The sequence below is a fragment of the Ischnura elegans genome, assembly GCF_921293095.1.
Source record: "Ischnura elegans chromosome 13 unlocalized genomic scaffold, ioIscEleg1.1 SUPER_13_unloc_4, whole genome shotgun sequence".
Lineage (NCBI taxonomy): Eukaryota > Metazoa > Arthropoda > Insecta > Odonata > Coenagrionidae > Ischnura > Ischnura elegans.
The window spans coordinates 8,067,825-8,085,632 of NW_025791660.1; the positions used below are offsets into that span (position 1 = coordinate 8,067,825).

General features: G+C 35.3%; 2 protein-coding genes across 3 annotated transcripts in view; one reads left to right on the top strand and one right to left on the bottom strand.

Annotated features, from left to right (window-relative positions):
- Positions 1–17,808, top strand: part of LOC124173211 (zinc finger protein 182-like) — a 94,292-nt gene that overhangs the window by 44,903 nt on the left and 31,581 nt on the right. The gene's annotated exons all lie outside the window — the stretch shown is intronic.
- Positions 1–17,808, bottom strand: part of LOC124173212 (zinc finger protein 271-like) — a 28,649-nt gene that overhangs the window by 10,493 nt on the left and 348 nt on the right. The window contains exons 2-5 of one of the 2 annotated variants that reach the window (XM_046552748.1): positions 7,639–7,806; positions 3,521–3,640; positions 1,921–2,049; positions 72–197 (exon numbers count right to left, since the gene is read on the bottom strand). In XM_046552748.1, coding sequence (XP_046408704.1) covers positions 72–197; positions 1,921–2,049; positions 3,521–3,640; positions 7,639–7,806 — 543 coding nt within the window. The remainder of the gene's footprint in view (positions 1–71; positions 198–1,920; positions 2,050–3,520; positions 3,641–7,638; positions 7,807–17,808) is intronic. The other variant, XM_046552750.1, reaches the window with a different exon arrangement.

Sequence of the window (17,808 nt, forward strand, 5' to 3'; positions counted from 1 at the left end):
ATAACCCAAGTTAAAATCCCTACAGCAGTCTGGGGAACAATGGCTGAATTGAATGTGAATTTCATGCATACCTCAGTGGCATCAGTCTCCTTGGGAGATAGTTCGTCTTTGGCCAAAACCAGCACAGAGTCAAGGTCTATCTCGATGGCTCCAGTGCCATCCACCTCCTCGCCTTGGGAAGACATTGAGGCCTGTGCCTGCACATGAGTCCAAAATCAGCATCATTAACGACAGAGATACAGATATACATATAGAAATAGCTTCATTAGTTCGTCAAAAAAAAAAATGACTCCCAAATATAGCATTGATAACAATCAACACACCACCTCAAAAAATTCACCTGTTAATATTCACATGCACACCTTGTATGTTACATTTATGTGCACTAAATTGTACTATAATTATAATGTACCACAATGCTCAAAAAAGGAAATAACTCATCTTCTCAAGAAAATGCAGGATTAGTATCCCGTAAAAAAATGCAACTCATGTGTGAATAACAATTTTTCTAAGGCTAGAATGTGTGACTAAGACTTTGGTTTAATTTTAAATGCTTCAAAATATTGTTGCCCTCATTCATCTTCACTTTGAGTTACCTTATACACATGCAAAATGCATTTGTATTCTGTGGATTGTATCTGCTAGATGTTTTACATCATGATGAAAATTCTTAATAGTCTTATTAAATATAGAATCACATAAAATTCAACTATGGGCAAATCGCTAAAGAGTACAGAAAAAAAATAGAAAGCATGCTATGCTGAGAGCAGGATGAGATGTGTTCACTCACATGCAAAGAGTCCATCATACTATTAGCTGATACTACTGCAATGCCTGGACTTATTACCAACCTTGAATTCCCATGGTAGCCTTTTAAAATTCTTCTGCGTTTTGCGGATGAAAATAGCCCCTGCTTTTTTGACATTTCATGTACCATTCTTTAATCTAACAACAATTCCATATGTTGGTCCAGCACAGTTATTTTATTCTGTCGTGAGCCAGGCAATAAATAGCTTCGGAGCATAAAGGAGCAATTCATAGCTTGCAAACAATAACTGCTAGTTTTACTCATACCACTGCCTTTCTAACCTTAAGTACAGTGGGTATCATACCTCCCTCTTAACATACAAAAAGTAAGCCTAAAACGATCATAAACATGCTATATTCATAACATTTTGATATTTGGTGTTTTTTAAGGGTGCTTCACAGGTAGTAACTGTATTAAATGTGCATTACTTTTAGCAATCGAATATAACTTTTTAAGGTACTTATATTATTATGTAATTTAAAAATATTAAGCTTTACCAATGCATGTGACTCAAAAGTGTATGCAACCAGCTCTACACTAACTGATCTCTGTAAAAATTTATGTGTATTCCACAAAGTTTTAGTTCTCCATACCTGGGTGTAAAACTTGATAATCAAGTCTCCTTGGAGGAACATATTCAAAAGCTCTGCAGAAATATGATCTCTACTTGTGTTCTGATTCTATCAGATAAACTGTATAGACATTGATGTATTAGTATTATTGTCAATTTACTATGGTGAATTCTACCTGAATGTGATGTTTAGTATCCTCATCTGGGGCCCTAGACCCAATTCTAAAATAACGTGCAAAATTCAAAAAAGGATACTGCAGCTCTTAGGTAAAATGTCTCCTTACACAGCATGCCACCCTCCACTTAAAAAATTAACTTTTCTACATCACCCCTTTGTGTTCATGTATACTGCGACTGTTTGCGGAAAAAACTATATTCATAAATATGACGATTTATGCATATAAAAATTTTTTCTTTCTTCATTAGTACTGTTTTTGTATCTTATATACTCCTTGACATGTCTTATGTTTGTCCAAACAAATCACTGGACCAATTAAAGTATTGTTATTACTATTATTGTTATTAATATTATTATGATTACCTGATCAGAGGCTTGGGAAACAAGGTCATTTGTGGCCCCATCAGTGCTATTACTGTGCGCATATCCACCTCCATCATCACTGAAATGATCTGCTTTTACACAAGGGGACCCACATGTTGCCATGCCACTCTGAGAAAAAATGAGAATTAACACTTCATTGATACATGTTTGCACCAATTGGTATTAGAAGCAAAAAGATCACAACCAAAACAACAAATATAGAGTGTATACATAATTGAAAATTTCCCTGAAAAGCTATTCTGACCTCAGATAGGAAGACGGGAGAAATTCATCGACTAACAAAATATGGCCCATTAAGTTACTCTGCCTTTTCAATTAGCCATAGGAAACCCTTCCTAAAAAGGAACAAAAAATTTATAAGCAATAATTTGTGAAATCATGGTCTCATGACATATTCATTGGCAACCGATTTCATCCATTAAAGGTGATCATTATATTTTATTTCAATCAAAGATGAACACATAACAAGTTCAATTAAAATCACCTCATGGAAAGAAATTGATGCCTCTTAACAACCACCCTGGTTTGCAAACATCTAATACCCTCTCCAAAGATGGTGAAGGACAAATGCTGAGTCCCCCTTATCATTTACTCCATATAGTTCTCACCACATCCACATCTGCAACAGTCACAATATGCCTTATATAAATTGTTTTTTGGGAGCAATTCATGTTTGGTAGGATTGTCTAGAAACTGCATCACCTGATTATGTGGCAATACAGCCAGCCAGAACTAACACAACAGGATTTATCATTCACCATGAAAGGTTTCTCACATTTGAAACGACTTCACCAGTAGTTGACCACATAATGAGGCATGACAGCCTGATAAAAACAGCTGTAGACGGACTGCTGGAAGAATAGTAAAAGTTATAAAAGATATAAAAGAGAAGAAATACATCCCAATGAAATAGTTAGCGGACAGTAGAGTTGCCTCAAAGATATCTTAGGACTTATGAAGTTGATCCGTCCTTCTGTTATATGGTGATTGGAAGTGAGTGTGGTGTTTTTATGCTGAGAAAAATGGGAAATGCCATGACGTCAGAGTCCTTAAATGCTCAGTGAGCAATGGTGTGTGATTAGAGCATCTGTATTCAAAAGAATAAACCATTCATTTTGAATGATTTCTTCAAGAATGACACATGTCAGTGTTAGTCGAAAAAACTTTTGGGCCAATGGGCCAAAACTTTTGGGAATTTTGATTCCCTTAATCTCCCTAAAAAAGAAACCAGAAACGGCCAGAGAAAGTTGGGGCGACCCAAAAAATTGCAAGGTAACATAGCCCAGAAGCGTATCTTAAACTAACATGACTAACTGTGAAAGTTCTAATGAAGACTTATGACACAACTCAAGTTTACTCAATCACATTAGACAAAGTTAGGGTAAAGGTTTGGCTTTTCTGTCAACTAGTACAGGAATATTCCGTGGAGGAAATATTCCTGTGATCATATTCCTATTCTATATTTGACAAAGGAAGGGAAAAGGTATAGTTATTATGGTAAATGATATTGCATTATTCCATGGAGGACTGAATTTGTGTAGTAGCAAAAATGTGCTTAACAAAGCAAACATGAACTTACCAAGTTCTCAGTTGCCAATGGGTCCAAAGCTTTACTTGAAATTCCATCTGGATCCGGTGTGTTCATCTCAGGATAATTACATTCACTGAGAGGGTCTTCGTTCTCTTCCTTCACTGTTTCCTAGAAGATAATGCTGGGTGCCAATCAATGGGGTCAAAATAAAAATGTAAATAACTTTAAATGATAACAATAAAAAACCTCTTTCCCCTGAGACCATTCAAGCTGGCTGAAATCATGTTTGCACAAGATTTTAGTGGCAACCAAAAATGAAATGGCTGACATGACCAGATTACTTTGCACACCTTAGTGTGGAATGCTTCTCAATATGCTATCCACAGTATAAGTGGGAAAATTCTTCCCCTTCCAACTCAGACATTATTCTATCCTGTAGAACCTTGATTTATATTGCCATTTATAACGCATTATATGTGGTATTGATATGATCCTGGGCACAACACGGGGGCAGAGGGATTAGTGTTTTCTCATTATTAGCAAAGGAGAGAAGTAAAACCCTCATTATCTGTGAATCCATTTTGAGATAGACCGATTTTCAAGCAGTCTATGATGATATTGTCTCCTTAAGTCAGTTATTACACAACTTCTAAACAATAACTCTAGTAATTTTTCCGTCATACGAACAAATCAGGACATTCCATGGAAGAAAAAATTATTTTCATCAAATATTTAATTCCACCACAGGTATCCCTCACCAAAATCTACAGATATGTTACAAAAAACGTCATGTAAAGGAGATTTAGTGACAGGAAAGAAGCATATCACACTCCAGCAGTACAATTTCCACATTCTGAATCATTGACTGATTTGTTTGGGGCTGTTTTACATCTATGTAGTTGACATGACAAAGAGACAGAAAAATGCAAGTGATTCAAGATTGCAAACATCCAAAATCTTTGATAGCCATTTTACACGGGTCACGGAATTGCTCAGATTAGAACAGTATTTATTTCTAAAATGGCTTGGAATTGCACAAATGCTTGAACGAAATTAGAACAGGGGCTATTTTGGCATCTCACACCCACCGATTGTTGTATGTGTTCTAGCATTTCACTGCTATACACGATGCATTTTATGACTCCACCTTCGCACACACGTCAGATTCTTCCACAGAACGGTAAAGCGAGCCTTACACCTTCAATCCTGAAACATGAAAATAGTCTCCTATGGCCATAACGTAAGGATCAAGAGGCAGGACAAAACAAATATGTACTGTGTTGGTCTCATAGTAGTGAAACTCAAACGGATACCCATTACAAGCTCTCAGCTCAGACGAATCCTTTGCAATGGATGAAGGTGCTTTCCTAGTGTTTCTTCGGCACTAGCACAGCGCAAAGGAAACTGAGAGAATGGAAGGGACCTTGAATAATTTCCTTTGGTTGAGAGAGAGAGACATTCATTCTACATAAAGGTAACACGTTTCCTTCATGTTTACATTATTTGTATTGTTATCTTTTGTAGTTTCAATTACTAAATGAATAAGTTGGATTTGTTTCTTTATTGTACCTCCCTTGCTCATAAAAATGTTATATGAGGTTCTGGCTAATTCCTATGTTGAGATAAAGCAGGAAGATTGATTGAAGAAAAAGAGAGCAATCTTGAGATTCATCTATGCTGTAGCAAAGACAAGAGGCTAGAAAGGAGAAATGAGACAGTACACCATGGGACTCCTCCATGGGATGTGTGACATTTCTCTCACAAGAATGGTGGTGAAATTACGCTAATATTGACCTACCTACCTAAGTAGATGAGGGCGGTCACACTTTATGCCTCATGTTGTGCAACTGATGGTCACACACAGGGTGACCAAACGCTTGGATTAATCTGGACATGGGATCATTCCATATCAAATCAACCAATATTTTGTCCAAATGACACTCACCAACTCGGATTTTCATGAAACTTGCCATGGTAATACATCCTGGTAAAACTAAAGATTATGTACAATTATCCTCCAATTGTCAATTGTTAATGATATATGAGCAATTGAACTTTGGGCATGACCCCTAAAGTGCAGCAACGTAAAACACATGGTGATTTTTATTTTCAACCATAACTCCATTCCTGTGAGATGAAAAGCCATGATTTATTTCTAAAGCTAAGTGTTCCATATTGATCCCCCGACTATCTTAAATATTCACTACATGAAGTAATTCAGCTGCAAAACAATAAAGTTTACAAAAAAATCTCGCTTGTACCATTTTTTTTTGTCAGTATCCACAGGAAAGGGCCATGCAAATACAGACTCATGGTTCATTTAAGTAATCATTAATGTATGAATAAAGATCCTGATGAAAAAATCATGAGTTCGACGTTAATTTTGGCAAAAAAAATACTCATCCTTGGTCACGGGAAAAAATGGCTCTTTTTCAAGGCACATAGAAATAACACAATTTAGAGGAGATATGAGCTAATACTAATGTTTAAACAATATTGCAATAAAACAATAATAAAATGGAATGATCCAATGTTAATTTGGATGTGTCCTAAATGTTAAAAATTCTACCACGAGAATACTTTTATAACTAAACATTTATAATATTGTATCTTCCTATATATTTTGGTCATAAATGAACAATTCTTTATAGATATTTTTAATTAGATGGTTTCATTAAATGTGTGTTTACTCTTTTCAATGGTCTACCATCTCTGATCTTATATATAAGAATATCGTTAATGAGTTATCCTGTAAATAAATGAAATGAAATAATGTATTGATGACGACTTCATATAGGGTGACCAGACATCCGGGTTGGTCTAGCCATTTCATCCTTTGTAGATTACGTTCAGTGCCTGGGCAGATCTTTTAAGAATGGGGACTTGTCCTCCTTTTCCAAAATTATGTTATATTAAGTATATTAATCTGCTAATAGAAACTTAGAACTTTTCAAAATTTCTAAATATTTCTTCAGCCTACCATGGAAAAATACAACTGCAGAAAGGGTATTTTCCCAGATTTCATCCATGTGGACCACCGAGAGAAACAAAATAAACATTTCCTCAGTAAAAATTTAAAAACAAAACACATTTAAAAATACAAAAATTGCTTGAAAAAGTAATGTACACAAACAAAACACATAATCACAATGCTGATAATTTCTTTATTCTATATTGTGAATCTGCAACTATGTGTCAAGTGTCCTGCTTTACCTCCATTCATACTTTCTTTTTAACCCTTTCGCACCTTGATGTCGGGAGGAGGCAGCAGATATTTTTACTCATAGAACACCTGCCAGCGGGTACAGTGCAGATGTTTGTCCAATATCCATGTGCATTTTTGAGAAGAAATTGTACTTTGCATTGAAAATATTGATTGCGTGTATTGAAAATCTGTTAACAGCTACCATGCTAGGTGTAAAAAATGTAAAAATTGCTTGAGAAAATTAAGTCCACGACATATATATCATCATAGATCTAATCAATTTTTACTTATATAAATTATGAAATTGACGCTATATTTCTTCTTATCTTATTTTAAAAGCATTCAGTGCAGAGCAAGTCAATTGACAGGCTCTGCCAGTCAGGCCAGGAGTCCACTCTCCGCCTCGATACGTCATTAATATCCAATCCAAGTCCTTCCACCGTGTGTATGACCTTCAACAAGAATCCCTCTTATAAACCGTGTGCACCATTTGTAAAAAGCAGTGTTTGAACGGAAGGTATGTTATGGAAAACTCCCTCTGATTTTCTTTCTTATTTAATTGACCAATTCTAATGACTTTCATGAAAATCACATCCACATCGAATGAGCAACATGTTAATAGCTAACGAGATGATACAAATAAATAAAATACTAAAGAAAATTAGATCCACAGAAAAATATATAAATTCACAGAGCAAATTAATTTTATTGATCCAACTTATAAAATTGACGTTATTTTCCAAGCGGCCTAATTTTCCTCTCATCCCTTTTTAATACGGTGCTGTCCTCCTTTTTTCACCTCGTAGCATCTGGTCTTCCTAGTCACACAAGCAAGGGTGACTACCCGTAGAAATGCATTCAATTACACTGGGCTAAAGCAATTTTGTCTAGCAACATAGTAAATATCAATAAATTAAGGTCGTGTAACAAGTGTTTCACTTTGGATGAGAATAAAACTTACCAACATATTATCTCTGAATTGACGGGAGTCTGGCAGGGGAATGTATATTTCAGTCCTTTGGACTGAATGAGTGAGATGTGAGGTGCCTTGTATCTCATTTTGAATGAAGTCTTTTGTGTCAGCAGGAGTCCCCAGTTTGTCATCAGTTGCCTCATCCCCTTGGATACTCTGTGGAGAAAGTAACTGTGATAAACTCACCTCCTTCAATGTCAAAAAATGAAGCACACTCATAATATTGATGAAATAGGATTATCAATGTGATATCCAAGCATTTGGGTAAAGATTGACATTTTTCTCTTAGTCCAAAACTCAAAAGCTAAAAAGCTGCTGAAACCAAATTAGGCAGGAAGATACTTGGTATACTCGGTTCACATAGTGGCTGTATTACAACATCCTTGGGGCAAGGGAAGAGGAAAAAAAATGTTTTCAACGATAGTGTTCTAAAACGTGAATCTATCATGTAGTATATGTTTTTGATTAATTTTAAATGTAATTGAACACCTGTTTCTATGTACTCAAATACCAACCCTAGGAAAGAAGAAATACATCTGATATGCTGTCCACTTTCTGAGGCCGAAAAGTATGAAATCATCATCTGTCTGATCCTGAATGGGAGTGTTATAGGAAAGTGCTTGAGATGAGGAGAAAATGTTCAAAGTCACAAAACATCAAAGATGGGACAGCAGCTAGAGATACTTGGGACGAATTTCAATGGGTAAGAGAGCAATGCCTGAACAGCCAATGTACTGAATAGTGTAGGGCACATCAAAGAACATGAACAGGAATCTAAGAAATTCTTACAGCTCCACATGAATAGTCTGGTGGATGAAACGTTTAATAATTTAGGAGATTTTTAATTTTCAAATCACATCCCTTATAAAAGTATGTACAGTTAACCCTAGAACGACGGACTGGGTCCGTTGGACCCAGTTGGTAGTTTTGAAAGTTTATAATTATGTCAAAAATGCACGAAACTGATTTTGACGCCGCGACTTTTCCTAAATGCATGTCCTCTATAAAATAGCAAGTAATAACGAGAATAGGCTCATTACATCTTACGGTATACTACAAAGCTACATAGTGGACGGACTGGGTCCATTGGACCCAGTTGACTATTTTCAATGCTATGGGTAATTCATTTCAACTTTTCAGCAATTTTCTTATTTACTTTGTATTTCTGGGAGATTCAATGCTTGCGGAGTTATAAACAAAGCCGTAGGCGATACTTATTACCAATTAGTGGGCGATTTTTATGGATGGGCTGGAAGCCTTTCATATTCTCTTACAACGTCACATTTAGAGTGATACGGTCAGAAACATGTATCCACACCGTTTCGTAATGGGTAGTTTTTGCCACTTTCTCTGGTTTGACGCACACACAGTGTGAATTATCTACATTCAGTCCAATAATCTATTAGTTTTGTATGTGAGACCGTTCATCTAACGTCTGCAGTGCTTTCATGGTGGTCAGTCAGAAGTTACGTTCGCAAACTGGAGTATTCTTGCTGCCTGCCGACATTTGTTTTTATTCCAACTATCTAACTGAAGACATTGAAGAATTTGAATTCCATCATTACATTTTGATACCGTACATGGTAAGTACAAACCTTTATGGATTATATAAAAGATTATAGTCTTTCATTCTAATGTACTACTTCAGCATTTACTTCATTTACCAAATCGTTATTCCTCCGATGGATTAGTTAGATGAAGTGGTGTATTGATTTCCATCTACTATGATATACAGCAATTTTATTATTCCTAACTTTACAGGATGCTTAGTGGTACCAAATTTTTTGTTGTGAGGTATTGATGTGACTGAATTCATAGAGTGACTATTGATATACTGTGTAGTTGAGGAGCTAAGAAATCGGCGTCGCCCATTGGATATTACAGTCAAAATAACTATCAAGATATTTTTTAGGTAATAATAAAAAAGCATTGTTTGTAGTTCTTGTAAACATTGGTTGTTCTACTATGACTATTGAGCTATTTGAATTGCTTGATGATATCAGAAACATAATATGAGACAGTGCTTTGCTAATTTTTACCTCAATTCACAACAAAGGATTAGCACGAACAATGGTATCTTCCATTTATATCTAAGTAAAGTTTGGAATGAAAAATTGATAAATTTCATTGTCACTTTATTCACAGGCTTGCTAATAGTGACACATTTAGAGTGGATTCATCTAAAGATTGCAGAAGGACGTGTTCAGCATCTAAACATATAGCGCTGACAGGAGGAGGGTAGTCGTGACTCCAGTGGTGATGGAGCCTAAAGTGTTGAATAAGGATGGAGTATAACTAAACCTAGGGCGATTTTTTTCTTCATCTTGCTGAGAAAATGATAGAAATACGAAAATGGGGAATTCTTATAGAGAGAAAATTTTCATTTCACGAAATCTGAAAGAGTGGTAAACAAAACCTCATGCCACTAAAAAGGGTAGAACGCAAAGGCGTAATATTTTGCGTCATATCCTGTACGCCGTGCGGAATTTTTATTCTGTCTTCTGCTCTTTTGCTAATTTTGCGTCCTAAGATTTTTGATTTTGTTAGAAAATGGACCATTGCTTCAAGCTTTGTAGAATGAAGAAAATGACTGGAATAAATAAGGTTCTGGGAATACTAGTATTTATTATTTTTACAAGTCAAATACGAAAATGTTTCACAGCTTTGGAGTAAACTAGACGGGCGACCAATATTCAACAGTATTATGGAGACAAAATAATACTGCATGTTATTCGCTTTGATAATGCCACAGAAATGAGGAAAAGCAGAGGCGAAGATAAGTTGCAAACTATTGGAGAGATATTTGATGGGCGGAATGAATATTTGAAATATGCATTCGTGCCAGGACCCTGCATGACAGTTGACATCAGTTATTGATGTTCCGTCGGCACTCTACCATTAGAGAGTTTGTTTCATCAAAACCAGGAAAGTATGGTATTACAACTTTGAATAAAATTGAAATTTTGGCTGCAAGTGGTAGTAGTGATTCATACAAATGGAATACCCAAATATACACAGGTAGAGATTATAATATGTAGATGCCAAGAGGTCAATCAAGGAAAAAGATTTGTTACAGATATGGTTGAGGGACTAATCAGCCAGAAACATAATATGTGAAAGTAGACCGCTGACTACTTTCCAGAGGGGGTCATTCCATGTCAGTTCACCCAGGCATGGCACCCACCGACTCGGATTTTAATGAAATTTTTATCACTAGCTACTATCACCTATCTAATGACCCATGTAAAATATTTCCTCTCTCACTCTCATAGTTTGCAAGATATGAGGAGTCAAAGTTTGAGATGTTTGCTCAGAAGTGGCATTAGTGGGAGTCAAATTCCAGAGTGCAGGGCACATCGTAAAAATTCATAACTCAGAAACCACATAATATATTTGAATGAAATTTTGACCCCTTGTCTATCCAAGTGCATAGCTTCCATAGTAATGACTTTTATTCCCCTTGCATTGTTATGTTAGCCAAAATGATGTCAACAGTTGTTAATTAACCGATTTTTTTAGCTCAAAAACATTACTTCATATTTTCAGAACTATCACCTAAAGGCAGAGCAGTTAACTCATCCAATTTTTTTTTAATTGAAGGTTAATATGTGCTCCAATATACTGTGAAATAAAAATGGTGGTGTTTTGACTGCCACTATGAGTATTTCAGGTTTTACTTTTTTTTCTGCCCCCGTGAGAGGGATTTTGGACACTTACTGTAAGACAATAAATATAAGTGTATCCATAACTTCATGAGGATATATTTGAAATATTGGTCAGTAAATCTAAGACAAACATGTAGTCTAGTGAATGTGGCTCTTGTTCATACATTTTTTAATAACAATACTTGGCTTGCGGCAGCTGAGGGGAAAAGAGTCCAAATGGCTCACAAATGTGAAATGATGCTTTTTCCTGGAATTTACCCATTTTTTCAAGTGTTTAGCATAGGGACAAATTGGTATCAACATACATTAGACTCTTACTGTGCATTAAGAGGATAAATGGAAATACTAATTTAAATAAAAATATGTAAATAATACACTTCAATGTGTTTAAGGCATCTCCCGAACATCTCTGGAGGCTCTCTCGGGCAACTAAACGCTTTACAATACCACCAATTCCATCACATGGGGATTTTCCATATGGGTGCATAAATTTCACTTTCACATTATGTTCTTCCTCGTGTTTAGAAATCACTAATCCAAAAAACCAGTGGTCATCATAAGCACGTGCAATGTTCAAGTTTGTTAAGATCTGTGAAAAAGTGATTAAATGAGTCCCACTGAACTGGAGTTGTACAAAGTTAGCCTCACTTTCACAGAAGAAGTACGGTCTTCCAAACCCTTGGTGATGGAAGAGCTGGCAGAGCAATTGTATTACTTATAGATATGCAGCAGGTTGTCACCAATATCCACATTCCTTGATGGCAAATGGAGTATTAAATTTCTATTTCACTGGGAGAGATAATGCTGACATCATGTGCCACATTGTTTTCTCCCCTGCCTCACATATGAATGACATATGATTAAATGACAAACTTGAGAAGGTAATACAATCCCACCTATTCAGCCTCACTTTTCAGTGTTATTCCATCTCCCTAAGGAATAAGAGAATTAAGTGCAACCTCTACATTTGGAAGAATATAATGTTACAATGTATCACAGTGAGGGCATGATAAATCAAAATAGATTCTAGGGTAACACTTTTCTTCTGCCAAATCTTCTTGTGTGAAGATGCTCCATGGGTGTCCAAGTTTACTCTGTGTGTACGATCCGTGTATTTTTACCTGTACTTTAATTGTGTGTGCAATGAGTTAGGCGAAGCTGCTCATTGTGAACTTCAACATTAAAAAAGGTTGGTGTCTCCACTATGCTTCAAAATGAGCAACTTTTTTAACTGTGCAGCATCGAAAAGTAACTGCATCTGATTGCCTAAAAAAACCTACACACCAGTGGTGCAACTGATCAAAATTGAGATCATGAGTATACTTGAAAAACAGCTGTTATCTCTCAGAAGTGGTGTACCTGGGGAAGTCCTATCCAATGTCTGCGAACATCACAGAATATACTATTTGAAAAAGTATGAAACCTACCAAATATATTGTCTTGATCCTTTTAAGAGCCACAAGAAGAAAATATCAAAATCACTAAGAAATGTAAGTCTTGAATTTGCAGAAAAGGCCTGTAAAATCCCAACTCTTCGGAAATTAGTGCCAGGAATGAAAATATGCCAGCCATGTAGGGAGGAAGAACAGAAACACTCCAGGTTTGGAAATGAGCTTTCTGATGTTGAAGAAGTAGATAGTGACAGCAATGATAGTATTTTGAATTTTGAAACAACAGTATCCCAAGAAAAATCAAATGAGCTACTTAACAGAATGCAGCAAGATAGAGAGGAGTCACCTTTAAAATTTCATGGCATATCATCTCACAGAAGGTCAACCTACGCTAAAAGGAAAGTAGAGTCAGCATGCAGTAATTTTAAAAGGAAAGTTAAAAGAGTTCTTGATAAAGAATTATCTCCAGAAAAGAATGACCCAAAACTGCCAAAAGAACTACTTCAGAAAGTTCATGATATGGATGTGCTCATAGACTTAATCAAACAAAAAGTTGACTCATCAAGCACTCATCAAGGAAAGGTACATCTGTTATCATTGGTACCAACTTCATGGAGCAGGAAGAAAGTAATGGAAGAGTTTCATGTGAGTGAGTACACTGCCCGCCAAGCAAGAGAACTTTTCAGAGACGATGGAAAATTGGCTGCACCTGAATTGAGAAAAGGGAATGCAAATATAAAACATTACAATTAGTTAGGACTTTCTATAAAATTGATGAGTACTCCAGAATGATGCCTGGAAAAAAAGATTCCATTAGTATATCCAAAAATGTACATGTTCAGAAGAGATTATTACTTGCCAACTTGAAGGAATTGTATTCCACTTTTAAATTTGACTTTCCCAGAATTAAAATTGGCTTTTCTAAATTCTGCAACATAGGTCCAAAATGGTTTGTGGTAGCAGGATCTCCTGGAACGCATTCAGTGTGTGTTTGCACAATTCATTAAAATGTCAACTTACTGCTTAATGCCTGTAATATAGAGGAAACAAGCCAGGACCTAATTGGTTATTTAGTGTGCTCTAGAAAAAATAGGGACTGTATACTGCGACATTGCTCTCAGTGTCCTTCACGTGAAAAGTTGAAAAGCTTACTGCTGAAAAAGTTTGAAGAATGTGACCCCGCAGATGAAGTTTCATTCAGTCAGTGGGATTCCCGTGACAGATCTCAACTGGTGAACTTCACTGTGACATTTGATGAGTACCGATTAACTTTAATGGAAAGAGTGGAAAAACTGGTGCCCCATTCATTTATTACGAAGGTACAGGCAAACTACCTTAAGCAAATGAAATAAAATCTTGGACCCCATGAAGCAGTTGTTCTCCTTGACTTCAATGAGAACTACTCATATGTTATCAAAGATGAGGCACGAGGGTATCACTGGACAAGTGATAGTTGCACGGTACACCCTGTTGTGATTTATACTCGAGATCACCTGACTAAACAGCTTATTATTTCCAGTTTATGCATCTTGTCAGATGATTTGGAGCATGATGTAGCTTTTGTTTATGAAACCAAAAGAATAATATTTTGCTTTGTGAAGAAAAATTTTACTTTAGTCAAAAAATTGAGTTACTTTAGTGATGGTTGTGCAGAACGGTACAAGAACTGCACACATTTCTCAATCTTTGCAAACATTACCAGGATTTCTCTTTAAATGCATCATGGACATTCTTTGCTACAAGCCATGTAAAATCCCCATGTGATGGAATTGGTGGTATTGCAAAGCGTTTAGTTGCCCGAGAGAGCCTCCAGAGATGTTCGGGAGATGCCTTAAACACATTGGTGTGTATTATTTACATATTTTTATTTAAATTAGTATTTCCATTTATCCTCTTAATGCACAGTAATAGTCTAATGTATGTTGATACCAATTTGTCCCTACGCTAAACACTTGAGAAAAATGGGTAAATTCCAGGAAAAAGCATCATTTCACATTTGTGAGCCATTTGGACTCTTTTCCCCTCAGCTGCTGCAAGCCAAGTATTGTTATTTAAAAAAATGTATGAACAAGAGCCACATTCACTAGACTACATGTTTGGTCTTAGATTTACTGACCAATATTTCAAATATATCCTCATTAAGGTATGGATACACTTATATTTATTGTCTTACAGTAAGTGTCCAAAATCCCTCTCACGGGGGCAGAAAAAAAAGTAAAACCTGAAATACTCATAGTGGCAGTCAAAACACCACCATTTTTATTTCACAGTATATTGGAGCACATATTACCTTCAATTAAAAAAAAATTGGATGAGTTAACTGCTCTGCCTTTTGGTGATAGTTCTGAAAATATGAAGTAATGTTTTTGAGCTAAAAAAATCGGTTAATTAACAACTGTTGACATCATTTTGGCTAACATAACAATGCAAGGACAATAAAAGACATTACCATGGAAGCCATGTACTTGGATAGACAAGGGGTCAAAATTTCATTCAAATATATTACAGATGTGGTTTCTGAGTTATGAATTTTTACGATGTGCCCTGCACTCTGGAATTTGACTCCCACTAATGCCACTTCTGAGCAAACATCTCAAACTTTGACTCCTCATATCTTGCAAACTATGAGAGTGAGAGAGGAAATATTTTACATGGGTCATTAGATAGGTGATAGTAGCTAGTGACAAAAATTTCATAAAAATCCGAGTCGGTGGGTGTCATTTTGAAAATTTCTGGGTGATTTGATGTGGAATGACCCGAGGTTTAGCGATTTTAGAGATCATGAGGTAAAATAAACGAGGGATTCCACCCGAGCTCACGTCTGTAAATTCCATGCAGCCAACAGGGTTTCCTAACAAAGTGGTATCTCATGAATCTCATGGAATCCAAGAGAAAATCAACTATCGGAAGAACTTACATCGTGAAAAAGAAAATTATGACAATCTCCTCCCCAACCTTAGCAACCTAGGAAAATAAGTGTCGTAAGTAAAACTACAAAAAGGATAGAAAGACACAAACATCATCTTCACGATGTGCGCAAAATATATTCCAAGAGCATTCAGAAATTTTATGCAATCAGTGATTGCAGTAGCATAACGGTTTATAATCTTTGTAAATGCATCATAGTTTTGTTTCATTAAATTTGTTACATATCTTATTTAACATGGACAAATAATCCATTTTGTAATTTGTGTTCATGTAATTGTGCTAATGAACATACATAAAAATGGGAAAGGTGGAGTGATATTTCTGGTAGAGAGAATAAATTATGCATCGCTGCAGTAATAGCTTCCAACAAAATAATTTAATAATAATAATAAATACGAGAAGAAATATGTTAAAGAAATAAATAAGGTGGAAACCATCTCTTAACTCTGCCTAAATTTATCATAAAGTGGTTATATTGTGGAAAAAATGTTTCAGGGTCCATTGGACCCAGTCAGGCTACTACGCGATAATTTTTTTTCAGTCTTCCTAGGGTTAACATGCTATTTGAGTTCTAGATATATGTGAAAAGTTCTTGGCCAAAGTAATCTGCATAAATTTGAAAGTAAAAAAGAAAAAAAATTTATAACATCAAATTCATTCCATTCTGTGCTCAAGACTTAATATTTGACAATATAATAATAATTCATTTAACAAAATTTACTTACAAAGTGGAAAAACAATCCATTCCCTGTTCAAAGAAACGCTTACAAAAACATTTTTCTGGAAAGGTAAACATCTAACAAAATTACCTATCTATAAAAATATTTGGGTTAAAAAAAACTGTCTGCAAAATTTATCATAATTATCAAAATACTCAGTGCCAATTTTACACAAAAACTTTCCTGAACAACCCCTAAAATTGAAGGATATGATATTGCAAGCCACAATTGGGAAGACTGTTACAAAGGTTAACCACATCAATTATTAAAATATGGTATTTCACCAAATAAGCCATCTTTAGAATCAAATAAATAGAGCACATCACATTCAGTGCATGTCATAGTTGGTATTCATAGAAATAGAACTTAAGAATTTGATAACATGAAAATTTGAAACAGAGAATACAATTTTAACTAATGGATTATCCAAATAACCTTTATTTTTATTCATAAAGAATATTAGTTGTAATAGCTGAAATTACACACATTGTTCTAGCTCAACATACTCATATTAATAAAATATTTATGCAAAAATAAAAATGTACATACAATATTGTATCAAAGTAACTAATAAACATACTAAACATATTGATACTTAAAAGATACGTCACATCTATCTTCTGATCGTTTTTTTATTTTACGTCGATTGTTTACAACGTTTGTAATGATATTCTCGCAACAATCATCTCCAAAGCTCAAACGTAATTTTAAAAACTTATGCATTCATTGTACCTCTCCTCTTTCCGCATTATAAGCCGTGAAAATTGAGAAAAGTTTTTGACCATCAGCAGGTATATATTGTTATATAATAGAGAAAACATCAAGAATTCACATTTTGTGCATGTGCAGTTAAGCCTGCGATTGGACACCAACTTACAGATCCATTTCAGTTCACCCTTACAAATAGCAGGAAATGGTAAGAGATTTTTTGTTAATTTTAAAATGCTTCGGCTACCCAAGTGAGTAAATATATTAAAAGGTATTGTTTCATAGCGTAGTGGGTTCATTGCCTTTTATGAGTTGGCGAACTTGAATGCCCCACTTTGTTAGCTATGATTGTTTTACAAACACATATTCGAATGAGACAACAAAACCTCTTTGCGTATCACCACTGAAACATCAACTTCAAGGTAACAAGCACTTGACACGGAGATTGAGAAACACAGCTTGCGGGAAACTGGGCTAGTTTCACTATTCCGTCAACCATGTACGACTGCCTTTAAAGTTATCCAATATTATCAATTAACAAAAATAATGCTCTATTTATATTTACTCTCTACTCATAGCACGTTTTAAAATAAAGTTGGTTTTACCACCTTTAAGAAGTCATACAACATTCTTTTTCCTAAGTTATGGCATCAAGTGAATAATCAATCACAATTTTGAGTAAATCCAATCAAACAACTGCTATAACAAGTTTAATCCACAAATAATGATTCAACTGGATTTCTCACA